Here is a 20,555-nt window from a genome sequence, read left to right on the forward strand (position 1 = left end):
CTTTTTGGAACTACAATTCCCTTGCAGCGGCCCTGCTCAGTGCTCTCACGTCACTTCCCGTTCCGCAGCTCGCTCGCGCGCGCGCGCGCTCTCTCTCTCTCTCTCTCTCTCTCCGCGCGCGCGCGCAGGGCGCCGTGGGGCCTTGTCGCGAGCTACCGCAACCCCGCCCCCTTCACCTCTCACCTCCATGCTGTCCCCGCGCGACGGAGGCGACGCGCGGACTACGCCTCCCGGCGTCCGTCGCGCGCGCCCCTGCCTGTGTGCCCCATTGACTTCTGGGAAACTGAGTCCGGAGACTTCCCACGAGCCTTCACGGCACCGTGCTCGGTACTTGAAGTCCCGGCAAGCTCGGCGGCGTTTAAGCTCCGCCCCTCTCCTCCCTCTGCTCGCGAACCCCCCCAGCCCGCCCCGCCCCGCGCCGGGGCCGGAGCCGCAGCCCGAGCGGCGGGGTAAGATGGCGGCGGCAGTCTGGGCCGCGGGGCTCGGGCCTATCGGGGTGGGCGGGGCGGAGTCGGGTCGCTAGTTGTCCCGGGGTCCTCCCCACACGCCGCGGGGCCTTGGAGGACTCAGCGGGGCGGCCTCTGGCCCGGCAGCGGCGGCGGAACCTAGTGCCGAGCGGGGGGCCTTCTCAAGGCCCCGGGACGCGTCTGTGGGTTCCGGGGGGCATCTACGGGGCGTCCCCGTGAGGACTGGGGACGTCCACCGGGCTGGACCGGGACTGGAGCCTGCTCTCCATCACTTCGCTGGCCTGGGTCATTTCTATAGGCACTGTTGATCGTCTTTATGGGCTGACCCGAGGTTAGGGTCTGTTTATAGGGTTCTGGGGCCATCTTGAGATCTTGAGATATGTCCCAGGGTGAAGGAGGTCTGCAAGAGCTGAGGAGTATCTGCAGAGCCATCTGTAGCACCCGGGGTATGTCTCTTAGGGCTGGGAGTGTCTACATGGGCTGACTTGATGCGGCTCACCTACATGGGTCTGGGGCCATTTAGCGGGCCTGGAAGAACTGTTCGAGGGCTAGGAAGTCTTTTAGGGCCACCCAGAGGGGTGGGATATGCCCACCAAGGGAGGGAGGCAAATACTGAGGTGTGCTGTGAGGCCTGGATGGGTCTCTAACGTCTGAAGAGTGCCTAATCTGGGTGACAGGAGGCTGGGGGCAGTTAGAAGGACCTGGAACCATCTAGGTGGCTTTCAGTGTGACTGCAAGAGTGCAGTCTTTATGCCTGGAGCAAATTCGAATGCCTTTTGGGGCTGGATAATCGCGTGGAGAACAAGACAAAGGAGAGTATTGGAAAATTTGCCCAGCTCAAATGTACTTGCACTTTATAATGTAATTCAAATGAAAAAATGTTTTTAAATTCTGCATTGCCCTGGAGCTATAGACATTAGAATTAGTCCACATTAGTGTGGGGAAGTCTGTAGGATCATCTAGACTCATTTAGTGCAATGCTTTTCAAATTCTTTTGACCTTGATCTACAGTAAGAAGTACATTTTTTATTGAGACCCATTGCATACTGACATATGTATTTAATACCAAAGTCCCATTAACTAATATTTCCACTTACTATTTGTGATGTACTGTGAAGAATTTTCTACTGCGTTCAATTTATTTTTTTTAATAACAAGCTATTTGTGAACCACTATACTGCTATCAGACTGTGGTTTGGGAAACACTGATCTAGAGGGACCTAGCAATGTCGGCAGAATGTCTTTTCATGTTGAAAAGATCTGAGGAGCCATGGGTGTGTCTGCAAAGCCCAGGGCATGTCTAAGTGGGCAAGGGAGCATCTTCGTACACCGCAGAGGGCTTGGAGATCTGTGTGTCTGTACTCAGCAGATCTTGATTAGGCTTCTGTTACGTGACAGTCACTGTTTAGCGTAGCATGTGCTTCCCCCAGAGGTGCTGGAGAGCAGGTCCAGGCCTGGGAACTGTCCATAGGGGTTTATAGGCAGGCCATGTTAGTGGAAGGAGCCACAGGCTCATGGCTGGGTTCTTTGACGTAGCTTGGAAATCTGTGGCAGGAGAGAGACCAGGAGGGGTGTTTGCTTTGCAGGTATGCAGCTGGGAGAGTGGCGGAGATAAACCTGGGCCTCTGAAGGCTAATAATGCTAATTATTGTTACTTTGTATTGAGTGCTTGGACTGTGCTGATTCTGTGGCAGAAGTCAGCCCGCTTTCAAATCTCACAGCCCTTGGAGGTAGATATTCCTATTGTGCCCATTTCCAGATAAGCACAACAAGTCAGGGGCGGGGGTGAGGGTTTACAGGTCTCAAAGCTTTCTGGGAACTCTGAGACTGGATATTGTTTTCAAAGTAGCAGATTTGATGGTTCCAGGGAAGGCTGCAGCTGAAATAGTCATGCGTTCGGAAGCCCTAATCCAGGCACCCAGGAGTGTGAAAGATAATCTCTCAACTTTAGTATAATCTAAGAATTTCTGTGAGGTCATGAAAGCTTGAGCCATGCTTTCATCCAGATAGGCCATAGGTGGATGCCCTCTGTGGGGTGGGATGACAGCATGCCTTTCTGAAAGCAGTGTTTTCAGTTCAGTGCTGGTTTTGTACATCGCTCTATTGTAGTTCCCTCTTTTGCATATAAATACAATTTTTGGGTTCCGCGCCATCGAGGAGAATTGATGCTGGAGGCAGTTGGTGGTATTTGAGGTACACCCAGCCCACTGGCACATATCTGAGTTTGAGAAAGGAGGGTTTGCGAGACTATGGGGCACGGTATTTGAAATCACAACTCAACCAAAAATAAAAATCTTGGCGTTGGGTTGGCTCTTAGGAGGGTGGGCAGTGAGGTCTTAAAGCTTGGCTGTGGGGGAACCCGTGGGCACTTGGGAGTGCAGTGTTGAAACGGGAGGCTGGGAAGGCCTACAAAGGAGGCAGCTGGGGTCCAGGCAAGGGAAGAGAGCCCACTCTGGTCCCTCCGATGGCTGCACTGGGCCTTGAGGCTCGCCCAAGGACTGGAGTGCGGTGATAGAGGGGAGGGATGCCAGAGGGGATGCTGACCAAAGCAATGTTGGCAGCCCTTGCGGTCTTTGCATCCATTTCCTGCTTCCCTCCCCCACCCCGGCCTCCACTCCAAACTCACCCCCTCAACCGCCAGGTGACCATGGAGGAAGAAGATGAATCTCGAGGGAAGACAGAGGAGTCGGGCGAGGATCGGGGGGATGGTCCACCGGACAGAGACCCCACGCTTTCTCCTTCTGCCTTTATCCTGGTAAGGCTGCTAGACACCCGGGGCCAAGGGAAGGATGGGCTGCAAGTTCAGATCTCAGGGCCCGATTCCTGGGCCCTGGGGGGGAGGAGGGGCTGAGGACCTGGACTCTTGGCTCCTCTGAAGGGTTTGAGTTTGGTTATAGGGGTGTCTGGCATGGCGGTCTCCCAGGAGCAGAGCTTGTGACCATTTGCAGGAGTCCCCTGACTGCCCTTTCTTTCCACCCCCTTCACCCTTCACCTTTTCTCTAGCGGGCCATTCAGCAGGCTGTGGGAAGTTCCCTGCAGGGGGATCTGCCAAATGATAAAGGTATGATGGGTTCTGGTTCTTCTTAGCCTCCTGTCCCATCTCTGTGTTCTTTATCCTAATTTCATTCATAACCGCTTTTCTGAGGCCTCCTGGGTACCAACCCTCGTGCTGGCACAGGGAGCCAAAGATGGGTCAGACCCCACGGCTGCCTTGGAGGGGCTCCCAGTCTGGTGGAAGGGAGACCCTTTCAGAGCGCAGACGTAGCCCGAGGCACTGTGAGAGGGCAGGAGGCCCAGTTAAGGGAGTGTGTCGGGGGGTGGGGTCTGGGAAGGCTTCCTAGAGGGGGAGGCAGGTGAACTGGTCTCTAAGGATGTATTAGAGTTGTCCGGTAAAGAGTAAAGCCTGGTAGGCGGAGGCACCCAGCAGGCACACAGCACCGGGGCACCTTGCAGGACTGAGCTGTGGTTCTTTGGGGCTGGTGGGCATGGGGGTGTGAGCAGGAGGCAAGGCAGGAGAGCTCCATGGGGACTGGGTCACAGCAAGGTTCTCATGCCACACTGACTTGTCTGGACATCATCCTGAGGGCAGCTAGGAGGACAGAAGGGTGAGAATGTTGGCACCTCAGAATGGTGTTGGGGATGTCCTTCCGGGACCCAAGTTGGGGGGTGGTGGATGGAGGCAGGGCGAACAGGCAGGCACTTGGTTCCCTTGTCAAGAGCTAGGGCAGGCTCCTTTTTCCTCTGCCCCACAGAGTCTCTGTGTCTAGTCCCCTGCTTCCAACCCCCCGTGCAAATCTCTCTCCAGATGGCTCCCGGTGTCATGGCCTTCGATGGAGGCGCTGCCGGAGCCCACGGTCAGAGCCCCGTTCCCAGGAGTCAGGGGGGACTGACACGGCTACTGTGAGTAAGAACAGGGGGCTGGGGGCCCAGACTGTGGGGATTGGGGGAGCTAGGTCACTGGAGTCTGGATCCTGGAGTTGGGTTTGGGGACCCAGACTCCTGGGGCTGGAGTAGATCAGCAGCAGTAGTGGAGGGGCTGGGGGCGTCATCTGTGGGGGTGAGCCTTGGGTCCCTGAGGCAAGTCAGGATGAGGGGATTGGTTGCATCCCTGCATTTTCTTGGGGTTTCAGATGTTCGGGTTCCTGAGAGTTTAGGGCCTGGGGAAATGGGATTTGTGGGTCCTTACATGAGCAGGGACAGGGCTGGAGCCCCTCCTGGCCTATTCCAGGTGTTGGACATGGCCGCAGACAGCTTCCTCACGGGGCTGGTGAGTGTTCTGGATCCCCCAGATACCTGGGTTCCCAGCCACCTGGACCTGCGGCCTGGCGAGTGAGTAGCTGGGCAGCTGGAGTGGGAGAGGCCTTTGGTGTGGGAGCTGGAAGCTTCCCTCGGGCTCACTCACCCCCTTCTGCCCTGCAGAAGCGAGGACATGCTGGAGCTGGTGGCCGAGGTCCGAATCGGGGACAGGGATCCGATTCCTCTGCCCGTGCCTAGCCTGCTGCCCCGTCTCAGGGCCTGGAGGACAGGCAAAACGGGTATGTGGGGCCAGGGCGGAGCTGAGCAGGCGGCCTCAGAGTTGTGCGGGAGTCAGCTGTCGTTGGTACTAATAGTAGCGATCATGTCATTTAAACAAAACCTTTAAGCCTTTGCCTGTTAGACCAAAATAAAGGCTGTGCTTACGGACAGACATACGTAAAGCGAACACTGACGTGATCACTAGCACGTAGGAGTCGTTGGCACGAGCGAGGCACTCAGCGTCCTGGGCTCCACGTGGCAGTGGAGCTGCAGTGGGAATTCATCTCCCTGGGGGCGGGGGGGCGGGGGGGGCCTTAGCTCTGAGTTTCTGATTCAGGGAGTCTGAGGTGTGGGGCCTGGGAATTTGCATGTCTAACCAGTTCGTCGGTGATGCCCCTGCTGCTGGCCCCTGGGACCCTGGTGGGAACCCCAGGTTTAGACTTCGCTTCTGTACAAATGTCCACAGTTGGGAGGGGTGGCGAGGGGAGGAAGGCTCAGGGAGCTCAGGTGTAGCATGAGGGCAGCTAGGGGTACTGTTCTGCAGCTGACCGGCTCTCCCGTGCCTGGCCAGTTTATGTTTCCCTTCACCTTTTTTTACAGCTGTGGGTTGACTTACCCATTTGGCTCAGGGAGCATTGTACCTGGGGCCCACCACACTCTTGGGGGCCCACAAGAATATCTTCATTTCTTTTCAAATTAGAAGCCATAGAGGATAAGTGAACAAAGGGGCACGGTAGTGCCCTAATAAAACTTTATTGACGAAAACAGATGGCCTTGGGGATTTGGCTCCAGGCCTTCAGTGATACGGATGTATCTGGAACCTAAGAGCTGTTTTGGCCGGGGGGATGCTGGGGTTATGTTTTATTTTCTTATCACAGATGGTTTTCTTTCTCCATTTGGAAACTATTAAACACTTAGGGGAAAAAAACTCACCCGTATTCCTATGTCATATAAAAATTATATAAAGAAGTGGCTGTCTTGCAGTTCCAGACTGCTCCAGCCTGTGGACTGTTTTCTACATCTGGTGGTGGTAATAATTCATAAGCAGGGTAGCAAGAGCTCATGCTCGCCGAGTCCTCGTGGTGCCGGGCGCAGTCTAGTTCGTTCCACAGAGCTGCTCGTCTAGTCCCCTTGTCCTCGTGAGGTGTGAACGCTATCATCACCATCCTTCTCTGCTTTCTTTTCTTTCTTCCTTTCTTAGATTGATTTTTATTTTGGAGGGGTGGGGAGGGGCAGAGGGAGAGAGAGAATCTCAAGCAGGCTCCCTGTTGACCATGGAGCCCAACGCAGGGCTCGATCTCACGACCCTGAGATCATGACCTGAGCCAAAATCAAGAGTCGGAGGCCTAACCGACTGCGCCACCCAGGTGCCCCCTCCTGCTTTATCTTCTTCCTCAGCCCTCAGCAGCTGGCGGGCTTTCTGTGTGGCTCATTGAGATTTCTCTCCCTGCTCGATACGAGCTCCTTGAAGGCAGGGACTTTGTCTCTTGTGTTCACTGTTCTATTCCTAGTACCCCAAACCGTACTTGGCACAAGATAGGTAATCAGTAAAAATGTCCTGAATGAAGAATGTGTGAACCCCCATTGTAGAGATGAGGAAACCAAGGCAGGCAGCCGTTGAGGTCCTTGTCCTTGGTCACGTCACGGGTGAGGGCTCAGAGCCTGGGGTCGGGTTGAGAGGCAGCTCTGGGACTGCTCTCTTCAGCCCCGGCTGTCCTGGCACTGTCCACCTGACCATGCTGGCGTCCTGGCCGTCGCAGGGTCCCTATAGTATGTGGTTGAGAGGGGGGCCTTGGCACCCCCATGTGTGTCAGGCGGTGCAGCCCTGGTCCGTTGTCTCTGCGTGTGGGATTTATGGCGCTGAGACCATGTCCTCAGAAAGCCCGGTCTCGGGAGGGCAGAGGTGGTAGCGCAGGAAAGCACGATGCCTGGCCGGTAGGAGGGTGGCGGACACTGGTTGTTCCTGTCGCCTGTCAGTGGTGTCTCTGAGTCCTGAGCAGATGCAGCCCCTCGGATGGGGCTTGTCACAGAGTGACGTACGTTGGGTGAGGACTCCGGCAGTCAGGGCTCCCCAGCTCTGCCATTTCCTGGCTCTCGAGAGGGAGTTGTCACCTTTGCAGCCACACGCGGTGCCCTCCGTAAAATGACAAATTTCCACCAGAGGCAGCCGGAGTGGCGGGCCAGAGCTCGACCTTGCAGGCGGTCTTGGGTTCAAATCCTGGCTGCCCCGCTCTGGCCCGTGGCTTCTGTGGTAACACCAGTCAGGGAGCTCTTGGGCTGCAGGCCAGTGGACGTCTCAGGGTATGGGAGCACAGGCTCGGCTGACCGAGTTTGCACCTCAACGTCTCCCCGCTGTGGGCCCTTTGGGAAGATACTGCAGCTCCCTGAGCCTCAGTGTCCTCCGGTAAGGACATAGTACCTGCAGCAGGGGCTTGTGGGAACGTGCTGTGAGTCGAGCCGAGTGAAGTGCTGAGAGCCGTGCCTGCTGGCGCAGCGAGGGCCGCCGGAGGGGGGCAGTGGCTGGGCTGGCGTCCTGCCTGCGGGCCCCTGTGCAGGACCCCAGGAGGAGGGTGTGCACCTGACCACGGTTCTCCATCTCCACCGTTCCTTTGCAGTTTCTCCACAGCCCCACTCTTCTCGACCCTCCTGTGCCCGCCACCTCCTCACCTTGGGCACCGGAGACGGGGGCCCCGCCCCGCCCCCTGCCCCCTCCTCTGCGTCCTCCTCACCCTCCCCTTCTCCTTCATCCTCCTCCCCTTCCCCTCCCCCACCTCCCCCACCCCCAGCACCCCCGGCTCCACCTGCGCCCCGATTCGACATCTATGACCCCTTCCACCCCACCGACGAGGCCTACTCCCCGCCACCTGCTCCGGAGCAGAAGTACGACCCCTTCGAGCCCACTGGCTCGAACCCCAGCTCATCAGCGGGGACCCCCTCTCCTGAGGAAGAGGAGGAGGAGGAGGAGGAAGAGGAGGAGGAAGAGGAAGAAGAGGAAGAAGAGGAAGAGGAAGGCTTGTCTCAGAGCATCAGTCGCATCTCGGAGACCCTGGCGGGCATCTATGATGACAACAGCCTGAGCCAGGACTTCCCAGGTGACGAGAGCCCCCGCCCGGACCCCGAGCCCCCACAGCCAACGCCAGCCCCTGGGACGCCGCCCCAGGTGGACTCCACCCGGGTGGACGGAGCCACCCGCCGGCGTGTCTTCGTGGTGGGGACCGAGGCGGAGGCCTGTCGGGAAGGCAAGGTCTCGGTGGAGGTGGTGACAGCCGGTGGAGCCGCCATCCCGCCAACCCTGCTGCCGCCGGGCGACTCAGAGATTGAGGAGGGCGAGATCGTCCAGCCTGAGGAGGAGCCCAGGGTGGCGGTGTCCCTCTTTCGGGCCGGCGGTGGCGGCGGTGGCGGCGGCGCCGGCGGCGGCGGCGGCCGGGCGGCCCGCCCCCCTCCTGCCGTTGCGGCACCCCCCGCGGCCCAGCCCCCGCCCCCGCCGCCCGCTGCCCGGGCCCCTGAGGGGGACGACTTCTTGTCTCTGCACGCTGAGTCAGACGGCGAGGGCGCCCTGCAGGTGGACCTAGGCGAGCCGGCCCCGGCCCCGCCGGCCGCCGACACGCGCTGGGGCGGCCTGGACCTGCGCCGCAAGATCCTGACCCAGCGGCGGGAGCGCTACCGCCAGCGCTCGCCCTCCCCGGCCGTCGCCGCCGCCGCCGCCGCCGCCGCCGCCGCAGCCGCCGCCGCCGCCGCCGCCGCCGCCGCCCCCGCGGGGCCCCCCACCCGCAAGAAGTCGAGGCGGGAGCGCAAGCGGAGCGGCGGCGAGGCCAAGGAGGCCGCCTCGTCCTCGTCGGGCGCGCCGTCGGCCCCACCGGCCCCGGCCTCCCCCTGGGACTCCAAGAAGCACCGCTCCCGGGACCGCAAGCCGGGCTCGCACGCCTCGGCGTCCGCCCGCCGCCGCTCGCGGTCCCGCTCGGCCCGCCGCCGCTCTCGCAGCGCCGACCGCCGCCGCGGGGGCAGCCGCAGGTCCCGGTCCCGGGAGAAGCGGCGGCGGCGGCGGCGCTCGGCCTCCCCGCCCCCCGCCACCTCCTCCTCGTCGTCGTCCAGGCGCGAGCGGCACCGCGGCAAGCACCGAGATGGCGGCGGCAGCAAGAAGAAGAAGAAGCGGTCGCGGTCCCGGGGAGAGAAGCGGTCCGGGGACAGCGAGAAGGCCCCGGTGCCCACCCAGCCGCCCTCCGGCTCCAGCTCCTTGGGTGGAGAGCGCGACAGCCGCCGCCGGGGGGCCGTGCCACCTTCCATCCAGGACCTCACGGACCACGATCTCTTCGCCATCAAGCGGACCATCACCGTGGGCCGGCCTGACAAGTCCGACCCCCGAGGCCCCTCCCCGGCCCCGGCCTCGTCGCCCAAGCGCGAGGTTCTGTACGACTCCGAGGGACTGAGCGCCGAGGAGCGGGGCGGCAAGAGCAGCGAGAAGGACCGGCGCCGCTCGGGGGCTGCTTCCTCCTCCTCTTCCTCCCGGGAGAAGGGATCACGGCGGAAGGCGCTGGATGGGGGGGATCGGGACCGGGACAGGGACAGGGACAGGGACAGGTCATCCAAGAAGGCTCGGCCTCCCAAGGAGTCGGCGCCCTCCTCGGGGCCCCCGCCGAAGCCACCGGTCAGCAGTGGCTCGGGCTCCTCCTCCTCCTCGTGCTCGTCTTCCTCCCGGAAGGTGAAGCTGCAGTCCAAGGTGGCGGTGCTGATCCGCGAAGGCGTTAGCAGTACCACGCCAGCCAAGGAGGCGGCGTCGGCCGGCCTGGGCTCCATCGGGGTCAAGTTCAGCCGCGACCGGGAGAGCCGCTCCCCCTTCCTCAAGCCCGATGAGCGGGCCCCTGCAGAAGTGGCCAAAGCAGCTCCGGGCAGCACCAAGCCCAAAAAGACCAAGGTCAAGGCCAAGGCCGGGGCCAAGAAAGCCAAGGGGACCAAGGGAAAGACCAAGCCATCCAAGACCAGGAAAAAGATCCGCGGCGGGGGCAGCGGTGGGGGCGGCAGCGGCCCTGTGACGCTGAAGAAGTCCAAGGCGGACAGCTGCAGCCAGGCGGCGGGGGCCAAGGGGGTGGAGGAGACGTCCTGGTCCGGGGAAGAGCGGGCAGCCAAGGCCCCCAGCACCCCGCCCCCTAAGGCAGCCCCTCCGCCCCCCGCGCTCACGCCGGACTCGCAGACCGTGGATAGCAGCTGCAAGACACCCGAGGTCTCCTTCCTTCCCGAAGAGGCCACCGAGGAGGCTGGGGTCCGAGGCGGGGCAGAGGAGGAGGAGGAGGAGGAGGAAGAGGAGGAGGAGGAGGAGGAGGAGGAGGAGCAGCAGCCCGCCACCACCACAGCCACCAGCACGGCCGCAGCCGCCCCAAGCACTGCCCCTAGCGCGGGGTCCACAGCCGGTGACTCGGGGGCAGAAGACGGGCCGGCCACCCGTGTCTCCCAGCTGCCCACGCTGCCCCCGCCCATGCCCTGGAACCTGCCTGCCGGTGTGGACTGCACCACCAGCGGCGTCCTGGCCTGTGAGTGTGCCCTGGGGCCGGGGGCGGGGGGCGGGGGGGGGCAGGCTGGGGCAAAGACAGGGTTGAGAGGATGAGGTTGCAGGGGCACAGACTCGGAGGTGGTGGAGCTGCCTTGGAAGGGGTCGGTATGGAGTGTCCCAGGCTGTGAGGGGCTTGGGTGGGTGAGGGCTGGATCAGGGTCTGTCCAGAAGGCTCGGTGGTGCCTGGGTGTGCTGGGAGAGGGCAGGCAGATGAGTGCGGGGGCAGCTAGGCCAGCGCAGGCCGGAGGGGTCGGCCGTGTCCTGGGGGCCGCCTGGAGGCGGACTGGGGTAAGCGAGGCGGTAGAAGGACCAGAAAGAAGAGGGTGAGCAGGGAGCGGTGTCCCTTGGGGGGTGGCAGTAGGCCACAGGGGGCTTGAGACAGAATCTCATCTCCGCCACCACCTTGTCCCTGAGTGACCTGGCCGTATCGCCCCCTGACCACACACGTACCGTACGTCCTAAGAACGGGGTTGGGGGTTGCAGAGTGGTTCTCTCAGTGGCTGAGGCCCCCTTTTCCCAGCTCTGAGCCCGAGACTCATGGCCTCTCTAGGGGCCGCCCACGGTGGGGGATGGCAGCAGGGGGCCAGGCGACGCTCACCGGCCCCTCTCGCGTTCAACTCCTGATCTCCTTGTTCTCAACTGTCCGCCTCTTGCAGTGACTGCGCTTCTCTTCAAGATGGAAGAAGCCAATCTGGCGAGCCGAGCAAAGGCCCAGGAGCTGATCCAGGCCACCAACCAGGTGGGGCCCCCCCGGGGGGAAGAGTCCCCACAGTCCCTTCCCTTGTCCCCTGACTCTGGTTAGGGGAGGAACTGCAATTCCCAGCAGGCCTTGGGACAAGGAAGGGATTGGCCAGAAGAGGAGCTTCTGGCCCCTGGGACTCTTGGGAAACCGGGGCGGGAATAATGGGGGTGCATTGTCCCCCTTCCTCTCCCCCTCCCTTTGTTCATCCTCTCTCCAACCTCTTCCCGCAGATCCTCAGCCACCGAAAGCCACCCTCTAGTCTGGGGGTGACACCAACTCCTGTGCCCACGTCTCTGGGTCTGCCCCCTGGCCCCTCCAGCTACCTGCTCCCTGGCAGCCTCCCCCTGGGGGGCTGCGGCTCAACCCCTCCCACCCCCACTGGGCTGGCTGCAGCATCCGACAAGCGAGAGGGCAGCAGCAGCTCCGAGGGCCGTGGGGACACAGACAAGGTGCGCTGGGCTTGGGGGAGGTGGGTGGCTGGTGGCAGCTTTGCAGAGAATGGGAACAGATGCTGAGACGCAGGGGCCCAAGGAGGACAGGAGACTGATGCCAACAGGCGGGAACTTAGAGCCAACCAAAGTCATTAAATTGTAAGGAACTCGACTTTCCCTCAAACGGATGAGCGGGAAATGCGCGCTGGGCAGGTGTTTTTTTTTTTTGTTTGTTTGTTTTGTTTTTTTTAAATTACGTGCGCGTGGAGACGGGGAGAGGTACAGAAATACAAGGACGTAAGCACACCCGTGTGCCGACACGCACCCGTGCGACTGTGTACTTCGTGGTTACTCCTATCCCTGCCTCCCGTCTTTCTGGGTAAGAGGGAGGGCGGTTTCCAAAAGGAAGATCAGGCATCTGTTGTAGGGCAGGAGGAAGAGTGGTTGCCAGGCAAATTCGAACAGGTTTTTCTTCAGCTGCATCTGGCTCCTGCCCGTGGGCCTCAGGGAGATTTTCCTTTCGGTCACGTCTGGATGTTTTCCTGTCCTGGTCCAACAGCCCGTTGCCCGGAAGATGGCATTGCCCACCTCTTACTTCGTGTACATTTTGTGCGGGCAGTGGACATGTGGTTCCTGGTCCAGGGCCACCAGGGAGGACCCAAGGTCCAGCCGAGCGGATGCACAAGTGACTTTCAGAGGCCCAGCCTGGCCTGTGGTCTGGGGTGACTGCAGCAAGGGGAGCGCAGGGCAGAGGCTGAGCTGGCAGGCAGGGGAGGGGAGGCCAGGGCTTCTGCAGGAACTCATCTGGCCTTTGCCGTCCCTTCTTCTCACCCTGTTGCCACCTCTGCCAGTATTTGAAGAAGCTGCACACACAGGAGCGGGCGGTGGAGGAGGTGAAACTGGCCATCAAGCCGTACTATCAGAAGAAGGACATCACCAAGGAGGAGTACAAGGACATCCTGAGGAAGGCTGTCCACAAGGTGGGGCCCGGGGGGGACAGGTACACAGAGGTGGGGAGAGCATGAGAAGGAGAGACGGACACGCGCACGCCGATGTCACACAGACGGGGAGCCGGGAGTGGCGGGTCTGTCTGGAAGGCGAGGAGGGTGACAGGATTTGCTCAAGCCCGCGGGGGCCTATCCTGCTGGCATCACGGGCACACGTAGGGGCGTAGGCCTGGAATTGGGAGGGAGCAGCTCCCATCCTGGTTGCAAGCTGTGCTCAGCAGTCCAGGTGGAGAGGACCCTGGGGGTGACTGCAGCTGCCCCTCACTCCCTAGATCTGCCACAGCAAAAGCGGGGAGATCAACCCAGTGAAGGTGAGCAACTTGGTGCGGGCCTACGTCCAACGCTACCGCTACTTTCGCAAGCACGGCCGCAAGCCAGGCGACCCCCCAGGGCCCCCACGACCGCCCAAGGAGCCCGGGCCCCCTGACAAGGGTGGCCCAGGCCTGCCCTTGCCCCCTCTCTGAGACCCTCAGCCACCCCTTCCCTTCTTCGCCTCTTTGGAATTCTGGACGTATTTATGGCTCCACCTCCCCACTTCCCTCCCCCCATCAGTGGGATGATTGGGGGAGGGTTGCTGCAGGGAAGAGGAGAGCCCCCTGCCCTGCCGCGCCCTGTGCCCCGTGCCCCCAAGCCTGTCCCCATTGCCCCTCCCTTCTGTTTGTGCCCCTCCCCCAATTTCATTAAAGATTTCATGAAATGTTAGCCCTTAGCCCCATGATTTTAGCCCTTTCTTTTCAGAGACCGGTTTGGGAAAGGGTTGAGAAGAGATATGCAGGCGCTCTGGCCCAAGTCTGAGGGTGGTTAGCAGGTTGTGACTCGGGGCAAGTGCATTTGCCTCTCCAGGCCTCAGTTTCCTGATCTTTGAAGTGGGCGTTGGGGGGATGAAGACCCAGGCAAAGTGAAGCACTTAGAAGCATACCTGGTACATAGTCAGCCGCTGCTCTTGACAGAAAGTGGTGGTGGGTGGGGTGTTGGGGTCCCAGGTTCTACCTGCTCAGGGTACCTGGGTGCTATCGGTCTGCCCTGGAATTGCCCCAGCAACGGGATCTTTGTCCCCCAATGAGTTGGATTCTCTTTTTACCAGTGCTGTGAGGCGGGGGTAATCTTACCCACTCTCCTGGGGTAGAGAGGGAACCTGAGGCACAGAGCAGCAGGGGCCACACAGTGAGTCAGGGCCACACTGACCTCCATCGGTCCCCATTACCCCGAACCCAGACCTGGTGAGGAGAGGTGGTAACACCGGGGTCACTGGGGTGGGCGGGCTTTAAGGCTAGGGCACAGAACTCTTGTACAACTGCCTGTTCCAGCCCCGTGCAGAGGGGGGGCCCACGGCCTGGAAAGCAGGACTTGCCCGAGGTCACCCAGCAGGAGCTGGGAGGGGACCTAAGCCCCCCTCCCCCAGCTGACAGGATGATCCAGGTGAAAGGCTCTTTGCCTACTGGACAGTGGCCTGAACTGTCCATAGACAAGACAGGGGTTCTAGATTCTGCCCCAGGGCCTCCCTTGGAGAGCAGCAACCCTGGAGTCCGACTGGATTCTCACCCATCTTGTGTTTCCTGCTTTGTGACCTTTGCTCTTCTAGTGTCAATTTCTTGGCCTGTAAAATGGGGGTGACTGTCACCTCCTTACCAGGTCCCTGGGAAGAGGTAAGGAGGTGACAGCTGCCCCCTGCACAGTATCTGGTCCTCATGCAGGGAGCATCTGGGTTGTGGGTTGCTTGCACAGATGTGTAAGCTGAGGTCCTAAGAAGGAATAATGCCTAGCCTACGTCAGGGCTAGCCTGGACCTAGCCAACACCCAACACCAGACACACAAGTGGTGACAGTGGCAAGAAACAGTTTATTAGCCAAGGTGAAGGCACGAGGGGGCAGCACCCGTGAGGAGTGAGGGGTCAGACCTCCCGAGTGACCTAGAAATCCATGTCCTCGACCAGGTCCTGGAGGTAGGCCTTGTACTGGTCTGAGGTGAGAGTGAATGGGTAGCTGTTGGAAATGTGCAGGTCCACAGTGTTCTCCAGTGAAGACGCGCCCCCTGACCGTGCCATGTCCAGCAGGGCCCTGAGGCATGTGGGAACAACCTGCGGGAGGTGGGGGGAGAAACAGGAGTCAGGGGAAACACACAACACTATCTACTGGCAGGAGTGGGGTTGAGTGGACTACAGCTCCCCAACAGCCCCCACTATAACCCAGGATGAACCATTAGGCCCAAGGCTGCTGGGAGTTGTAGTTTTCCCCATAACCACAACCACCAGAGGCCTGAGAAGTTGCCTAGGGCTGAGATGCTGGAGGGGTTCCCAGAAGCTAGGGCTGAGCAGCTTGTGATCAAAAGGACTGCTAGGAGCTGTAGTTCCTCACAGAGGCTGCTAGGACTTGTAGTCCACTGACTTCCACATGGCTCTGAAGAGTTCAAAACAGGTTCTGGGGGTGAGGCCATGAGGGGGACACGTCCCACAAGCTCCTGGGGATGAGGAACCGGTGGTTGCAGAGACTCTTGGAAGTTGTAGTTCCTCAGAGGGGCTTCTGGGAGTTGTAGTTCCTCCTCCCTTTGTTAAGATCCACCCCTTAGCTCCAGGAGCCCAGGCCTGCAGCACCTTGACCATCACGAGCTTCTTGGTCCATGGCTGGTCCTGGGGCCATGGCTCCCCCACGCAGAACCAGAGGGTGTAGCGTGGTGAGTGTCGGCTTCCTTCGATGAAGGCAATCAGATCTGGGGGTACCCGAGATCCTAGTCAGTCATGGGAGGAGGACCCCCCACCACCACCACCTGCCCCTCCCTGCCCCCCAAACCTGTCAGCCTCACCTTCTCCCCTGACCCGAAGCCTGACATACCTACACCACCATGACTAGATGGCTGCTGACCTAGGAGAAGTCCTGGCACAATCTTAAATGCTTTTCCTCCCATCAGGGTGGGGCTGGAAGATCTGCACCGCTCCCCTATTTGGGATAGGAAGGAGTACACTCCCCACAAGGACGGTCCCTGATTTTGGAGTACAAGGTGGTTGGAGTACATGGTGGTTGGAGCACAAGGTGTGTGGAGCACAAGGTGGTTGGCAGTTGCTAGTCTTTAACCCCCGAAGGCCACATTCCAGTAGCCTCTAGCCACTGTGGCTATTTCCATTTAAATAGTAACTAATTAAAAGCGAATACAATTTAAAACTCCCTTCCTCAGTTGCATGGCCTAAGTACTCAATAGCCACACGTGGCTGGTGGATACCAGATAGGACAGTGCAAATCCGGAACAGTCCCATCACTGCAGAGGTATCTATTAGATAACAAAGCCCTAAAGGACTTCTCTCTCCTGCATCTGTCTACCCACACTAATAACTGGTGATAGTGAGGACTATGGCAGTCAATTCCTCAAGCACTTTCTGCACACTGGGCCCTGTGCCCCCTACCAGCTCCAGCAGAGGAGACACTCCTCGGGCCGACTCAGAGCAGTCCCATCTTTTGCCCCAGGTTATAGCACAAAGCAAAGCAGCAGGGTCTGAATTGGAACTCTGGGGTCTGCAGGTTCGAAATCTTTTTTTTTTTTTTTTTTTTTTTTTTAGAGAGGGAGAGAGAGTGGCAGGGAGGGGCAGAGGGAGAGGAAGAGAGAGAGGATTTTTTTTTTTTTTAAGATTTTACTTATTTATTTGAGACAGAGAGAGAGCACAAGTGGGGAGGAGGGTCAGAGGGAGAGGAAGAAGCAGACTCCTTGCTGAGCAGGAAGCCAATATGGGGCTCGATCCCAAGACCCCGAGATCATGCCCTGAGCTGAAGGCAGACGCTTAACTGACTGAGCCACCCAGGCGCCCCGAGAGAGAGAGTCTTAAGCAGGTTCCGCGATCAGTGCCGAGCCCAACCTGGGGCTTGATCTCACGACCCTGAGATCATGACCTGAGCTGAAATCAAGAGTCAAACGCTTGGGGCGCCTGGGTGGCTCAGAGGGTTAAGCGTCTGCCTTCAGCTCAGGGCATGATCTCAGGGTCCTGGGACTGAGCCCCCATGTCAGGCTCCTGGCTCAGCGAGGAGTCTGCTTCTCCCTCTCCCTCCGCCTCTCTCCCCTGCTCATATTCCCTCTCTCTCTCTATCTCTCCCTCTGTCACATGAATTAAAAAGAAAAAAAAAGCGTCAACACTTAACCTACTGAGCCCCCCAGGCGCCCCCAGTGACTGACCTACTCTTCCCACAGCGGAGCTATAAGGCCTTGCCTCACTCACCTGACACGAAGGGCCTCAGGTTGAACACGTCTCCTTCCTCATCCTTGGGGACCTCGCCGCTGGGTCCATGACTGCTGTCAGGGAGGAGCTCCTCGCCCAAGGCCCAGTATGTGTGACAGTGCCCCAGCCTCCGGGCCCAGAGCCGCTGTCCTGCCCTGCACAGAGCTAGTCCCCCGCCCAGGCAGCTCAGCACACGCCTCACGTAGCCCATCACGCCCCTGTCTGTCAGCGACACCCCAGGGTCTGGCAGTATTACTGGCTGTCCGGGCAGCGTCCTGTCGCCTGCCTCTGATGCCACCAGCCGCAGGCCCCTCGGGCAGAAGACAGTCTGCTGGAAGACTTGGCGGCCCCGGTAGAAGGCAGTCACCTCGAACTCCCACTCTGAGCAGTGGCAGAAGTGACATGAAGGGGGAGCAAGGTTGAGAGAGCATTAGGGGGCACTGCGCCCCAGCACCTCCCACCCCACAGCTGGCACTCACCTTCCTCAGGCAACAAGAGCTGCCTCAGTGGGTTTTCAGGGGGCTCTGAGTTTGGGCAGGGAGCAGGGATGTCTGTGGTGGGGCTCAGCAAGAATGGAGGGGTCTGCTCAGGGACCACAGCCAGGTTCGAGGGCCCCCCTTCTGGGAATGGGGCCAAGACCATGTCGCTCAGTAACTCTAGTATATCTTCCTGGAGAGAAGAAAAAAGAAAAGGATCTGGACATTTCCATAGCCTTTTCTAGAGGCTTCACGTAGACCAAGGCCTTGGGACCCAGAGAGGAGTCAGACCTGAGCTTTGCCCTCAAGGGGCTTCCTGTAGGCGGGGCTGGGGGTGGGGTGGGGAGACAACCAGGGGCACAGACAGCAAAATACACGCTCTGGTATATGCTACGTGCGACTGTTGGCGCCAGGGGAGCAGCTAATTCCAGCCCAAGGGTCTGGCCTTGTGCAAGCAAGAGCTGGGCCGAGAGGGCTGGACACAATTTCAGAGGGGACTTGCCCTGGCACAGACATCAGCAAGATCAAGGGTAGGGTGGTTCAGGGTTCCCCTGAGGCTGAAGGTACTCTAAATAGCAACGGAGGCTATGAAATTCTGCGAAGGCGTCTTAGGGTACTCACTGCCTGGTGAAAGTTCTGAACTTTCTCCTGAGGACGCTGGAAGCCATGGAAGGGCTATGAGCAGGGGAGAGACAGGGTCAGCTCTAGATCGGCTGGGGGACAGCCTTGCAGGGGAGAGGATGGAGGCTCAGGAGGAAGACTGGGGTGTTGGTCCAGGAGGAGAACGGGATGCCTGAACAAGGCCATGGAGACACAGAGAGAAGATGGGTCAGAGTGAGGGCAGGGGGGTTGGAGTGCATTCTTACCTGGGTATCCGAGGTACTGCATCTGCCATTGGCGTCCGAAGAGGTGTCCAACTCCGAGAAGTTCCCAGCTCCTGTGGAGGAAGGCGGTGGGTGGAGTAGGGTGTTGGGGACGCTCAAAGTCCCATCCCTCCATGTGAAACCCCACTTCTGGCACACCTGAGGTCACAAACTCATAGACCTTGTGCGGGTCCTGGGGGTCCTTGCTCCGATCCTCGGCTAAACGCAACCCCTCCTTCCGGTTCAGGGCGGATCGGAAATTCCTCTTCCAGGTGGGCAGATCAGGTTTATCCTTTCCAGGAGTGTAGGCACCGCTGGCCTCCGCCCACGCCTGGGGATCCAGTGGGTACCAGGAGAATGAGGAGGATGACTAAGACCACGCCCCAAGGGTTCGCTCCCCTGGCACGTTCTAACTCGGCACTGATCCGTCCCCAAACTCTTGGCTTCTCTGCATCCTAAGGCCGCCTAACTTCACCTTTTGAAAAGCTTTGCTTTCTAAGTCAGCCTTCCAGGTCCTACTGGGTGTCTAACTCTGCCACCAACCTGCCCCAGGACACCTTCTGTAGTAACCCCGCCCCCTCACACTCTAACTCGGGTTACCACCACTGCTGTATCCTAATTTGGTGAGAAATCACCTCAGCTTCGGGGCCACGTCTCGCCTCTAAGGTTCTGAGACCCGCCCCCAGAATGCTAGGACCAAGAGACCCGCCCCCTGCGAGCCCAGAACGCCCAGTTTGCATTTCTTTCGGGTTCTAACCCCGCTTTTCCGGTTCTTTTTTCGGAACCCGGCCGCTCCAACCTTGCCTGCTATCCGACACCAGTCGGCTGATCCTACTAACCCTTCCCAGTCTTGTCCTAACTCCACTCACCTCCACCTGCCAGCGTCGGCGCCTGCCAACCGCACGCGTGCTAACCCCGCTTTCTCCGCTCCGCCCCCTGCAAGTCCACCCCTCCCGGCTGTTAGCTCAGGGTTCCCCGCGTCCGGGAAGCTCACGCACCTGGAAGATGCCAAAGTCCTCCTGCTGGGCATCCTGCCGCAAGCCGTGCTTCCAAGGGATGCGGAAGCGCGTGCGTCTCTCGTCCAGCCAGGCTACCCCCTCCAGCAGCCCCAGGTCCAGCTGCGACACCAGCCAGGGCAAGATCCGTGGCTTTGGGGTTCCCATGGTCCGGCCTGCGCTTAGAGGGCAGTTCGTGGGCGCGGATGGCCTCATAGGCCCACCCGGCCCGAGGGTTCCGCACCCAGACCTTCCTCTCTTGGGGACGCGGTGCAATGTCCCTCACTTATGTTTTCCTGGGGTATAAAACAAGACACCTCCTCTTTTCATCCACCAGACAGGCTCCCCCAATTCATCGAGGACTTCCTCCGCAATGCATTTGAGACCCCCCTTCTTTCCCCACCTTCTTCTGTGCAGACTCTCTAACCTTCCCAATTCCGCCAGCGTAGATCCTTCCCTCTTCCGTTGTAAACTCTTTTCTCCTCTCCCCTCCCCCACATCACCCAAGGCAGTTACCTTCACTTCCAAGGTAGAGCCTCCCCTAGTTATTTCAGGGCAGACGTTATTCACTTGTAGATCTCTACCTCCCGCACTTAACCGTGTTGTAGAACCCTTCTACAATTCCCCCACAGAAAGGCCCCTCACCCATTTCCACCGTAGACCCTCCATCCACCATTCCCCCCCAACAGCCTGCCTTCTGTAGGGCGCGCACGCGCGCACACACACACACACACACACACACACACACACACTTTATAGAGTGGACTGCCTCCCGTTTTCAGGGTCCACTCTTCTCTCCCTTAGATCCCCCAGTGCAGACGCCTGCCCTCCCCCCACTCCCCGCTACTTTTTCTGGGTTTTTTTGTTTTTTTTTTTTTACAGCCGACCTCCAGCACCGGCCATTGCTTCACTTTTTCCCCTCGTTGCTTCACTTTCCCTAGAGTACACAATGCCCCTCTGGACTCAGGGCAGATCCTTTCTTTCTCGCCCTTCTCGGCCCGGACGCCACCAATTCCCCAGATCCTCCCTGTTACCTACGTAGAGGGTCTGGGCGCGCAGGGTGCTAGGACCCACCCCTGCGTTTTGGGGTCCGATAGCTCTCGAACTTGAAGCTGCACACCCTCCTTCCTGTCAGCTGAGCTTCAGAGCAATGCGATTTTCTGTTCTATCGATTTCACGAAATAAAAACAACTTTATCCGCGGTGGGTTGACAGGCTCTCTACGGCTAAAGAGGCGGCACCGAGAGCCCGGACGCCCTCCCCCCATGCCCTTTTTAGGCCTTCCGGCCAATGGCATGCTGGGAACGCCACATGCAA

General features: G+C 59.7%; 2 protein-coding genes across 6 annotated transcripts; one reads left to right on the forward strand and one right to left on the reverse strand.

Moving 5' to 3' along the window:
* The first annotated feature begins 315 nt into the window (after window positions 1-315).
* SCAF1 (SR-related CTD associated factor 1) lies at window positions 316-13,409 on the forward strand. Of its 3 annotated transcripts, none has more exons than XM_028091452.2 (11): window positions 316-449; window positions 3,109-3,222; window positions 3,471-3,528; window positions 4,273-4,367; window positions 4,696-4,796; window positions 4,887-5,002; window positions 7,598-10,507; window positions 11,184-11,266; window positions 11,500-11,718; window positions 12,552-12,680; window positions 12,980-13,409. In XM_028091452.2, the coding sequence occupies exons 2-11, from the start codon at window positions 3,115-3,117 to the stop codon at window positions 13,169-13,171; spliced, it is 4,011 nt and encodes a 1,336-aa protein (XP_027947253.2). In that variant the 5' UTR covers window positions 316-449; window positions 3,109-3,114; the 3' UTR covers window positions 13,172-13,409. The 3 variants fall into 3 exon arrangements, with proteins under 3 accessions (XP_027947253.2, XP_027947255.2, XP_027947254.2); XM_028091454.2 differs by lacking the exon at window positions 316-449 and adding an exon at window positions 507-798; XM_028091453.2 differs by lacking the exon at window positions 316-449 and adding an exon at window positions 805-913.
* A 1,117-nt stretch (window positions 13,410-14,526) lies between these two features.
* Window positions 14,527-20,498, reverse strand: IRF3 (interferon regulatory factor 3). 3 transcript variants are annotated; one of them, XM_028091457.2, is made up of 9 exons: window positions 20,278-20,498; window positions 19,243-19,415; window positions 18,404-18,575; window positions 18,248-18,318; window positions 18,003-18,056; window positions 17,385-17,574; window positions 16,906-17,286; window positions 15,298-15,413; window positions 14,527-14,784 (listed from the first exon to the last, which is right to left on the reverse strand). In XM_028091457.2, the coding sequence occupies exons 2-9, from the start codon at window positions 19,405-19,407 to the stop codon at window positions 14,617-14,619; spliced, it is 1,317 nt and encodes a 438-aa protein (XP_027947258.2). In that variant the 5' UTR covers window positions 19,408-19,415; window positions 20,278-20,498; the 3' UTR covers window positions 14,527-14,616. The 3 variants fall into 3 exon arrangements, with proteins under 3 accessions (XP_027947258.2, XP_027947259.2, XP_027947261.2); XM_028091458.2 differs by having other exon boundaries at window positions 19,243-19,420; XM_028091460.2 differs by lacking the exon at window positions 18,003-18,056.
* Between the last annotated feature and the right edge of the window lie 57 nt (window positions 20,499-20,555).

Source organism: Eumetopias jubatus, unplaced genomic scaffold, assembly GCF_037043125.1.
Source record: "Eumetopias jubatus isolate StellerSeaLion01/CBP00866 unplaced genomic scaffold, mEumJub1_p1.0 scaffold_10, whole genome shotgun sequence".
Classification (NCBI taxonomy): domain Eukaryota; kingdom Metazoa; phylum Chordata; class Mammalia; order Carnivora; family Otariidae; genus Eumetopias; species Eumetopias jubatus.

What these genes read in the sequence shown, in the direction of transcription:
- SCAF1 (XM_028091452.2), top strand. Translation starts at nt 3,115, where the DNA reads ATGGAGGAAGAAGATGAATCTCGAGGGAAGACAGAGGAGTCGGGCGAG. An exon ending in GGATCTGCCAAATGATAAAG is followed by an intron (nt 3,529 to 4,272) that starts GTATGATGGGTT and finishes ATCTCTCTCCAG; the next exon opens with ATGGCTCCCGGTGTCATGGC. An exon ending in CTGGACCTGCGGCCTGGCGA is followed by an intron (nt 4,797 to 4,886) that starts GTGAGTAGCTGG and finishes TCTGCCCTGCAG; the next exon opens with AAGCGAGGACATGCTGGAGC.
- IRF3 (XM_028091457.2), bottom strand. Translation starts at nt 19,407, where the DNA reads ATGGGAACCCCAAAGCCACGGATCTTGCCCTGGCTGGTGTCGCAGCTG. An exon ending in CTATGAGTTTGTGACCTCAG is followed by an intron (nt 18,319 to 18,403) that starts GTGTGCCAGAAG and finishes CTTCCTCCACAG; the next exon opens with GAGCTGGGAACTTCTCGGAG. An exon ending in AGAAGCTCGTGATGGTCAAG is followed by an intron (nt 14,785 to 15,297) that starts GTGCTGCAGGCC and finishes CACCTCCCGCAG; the next exon opens with GTTGTTCCCACATGCCTCAG.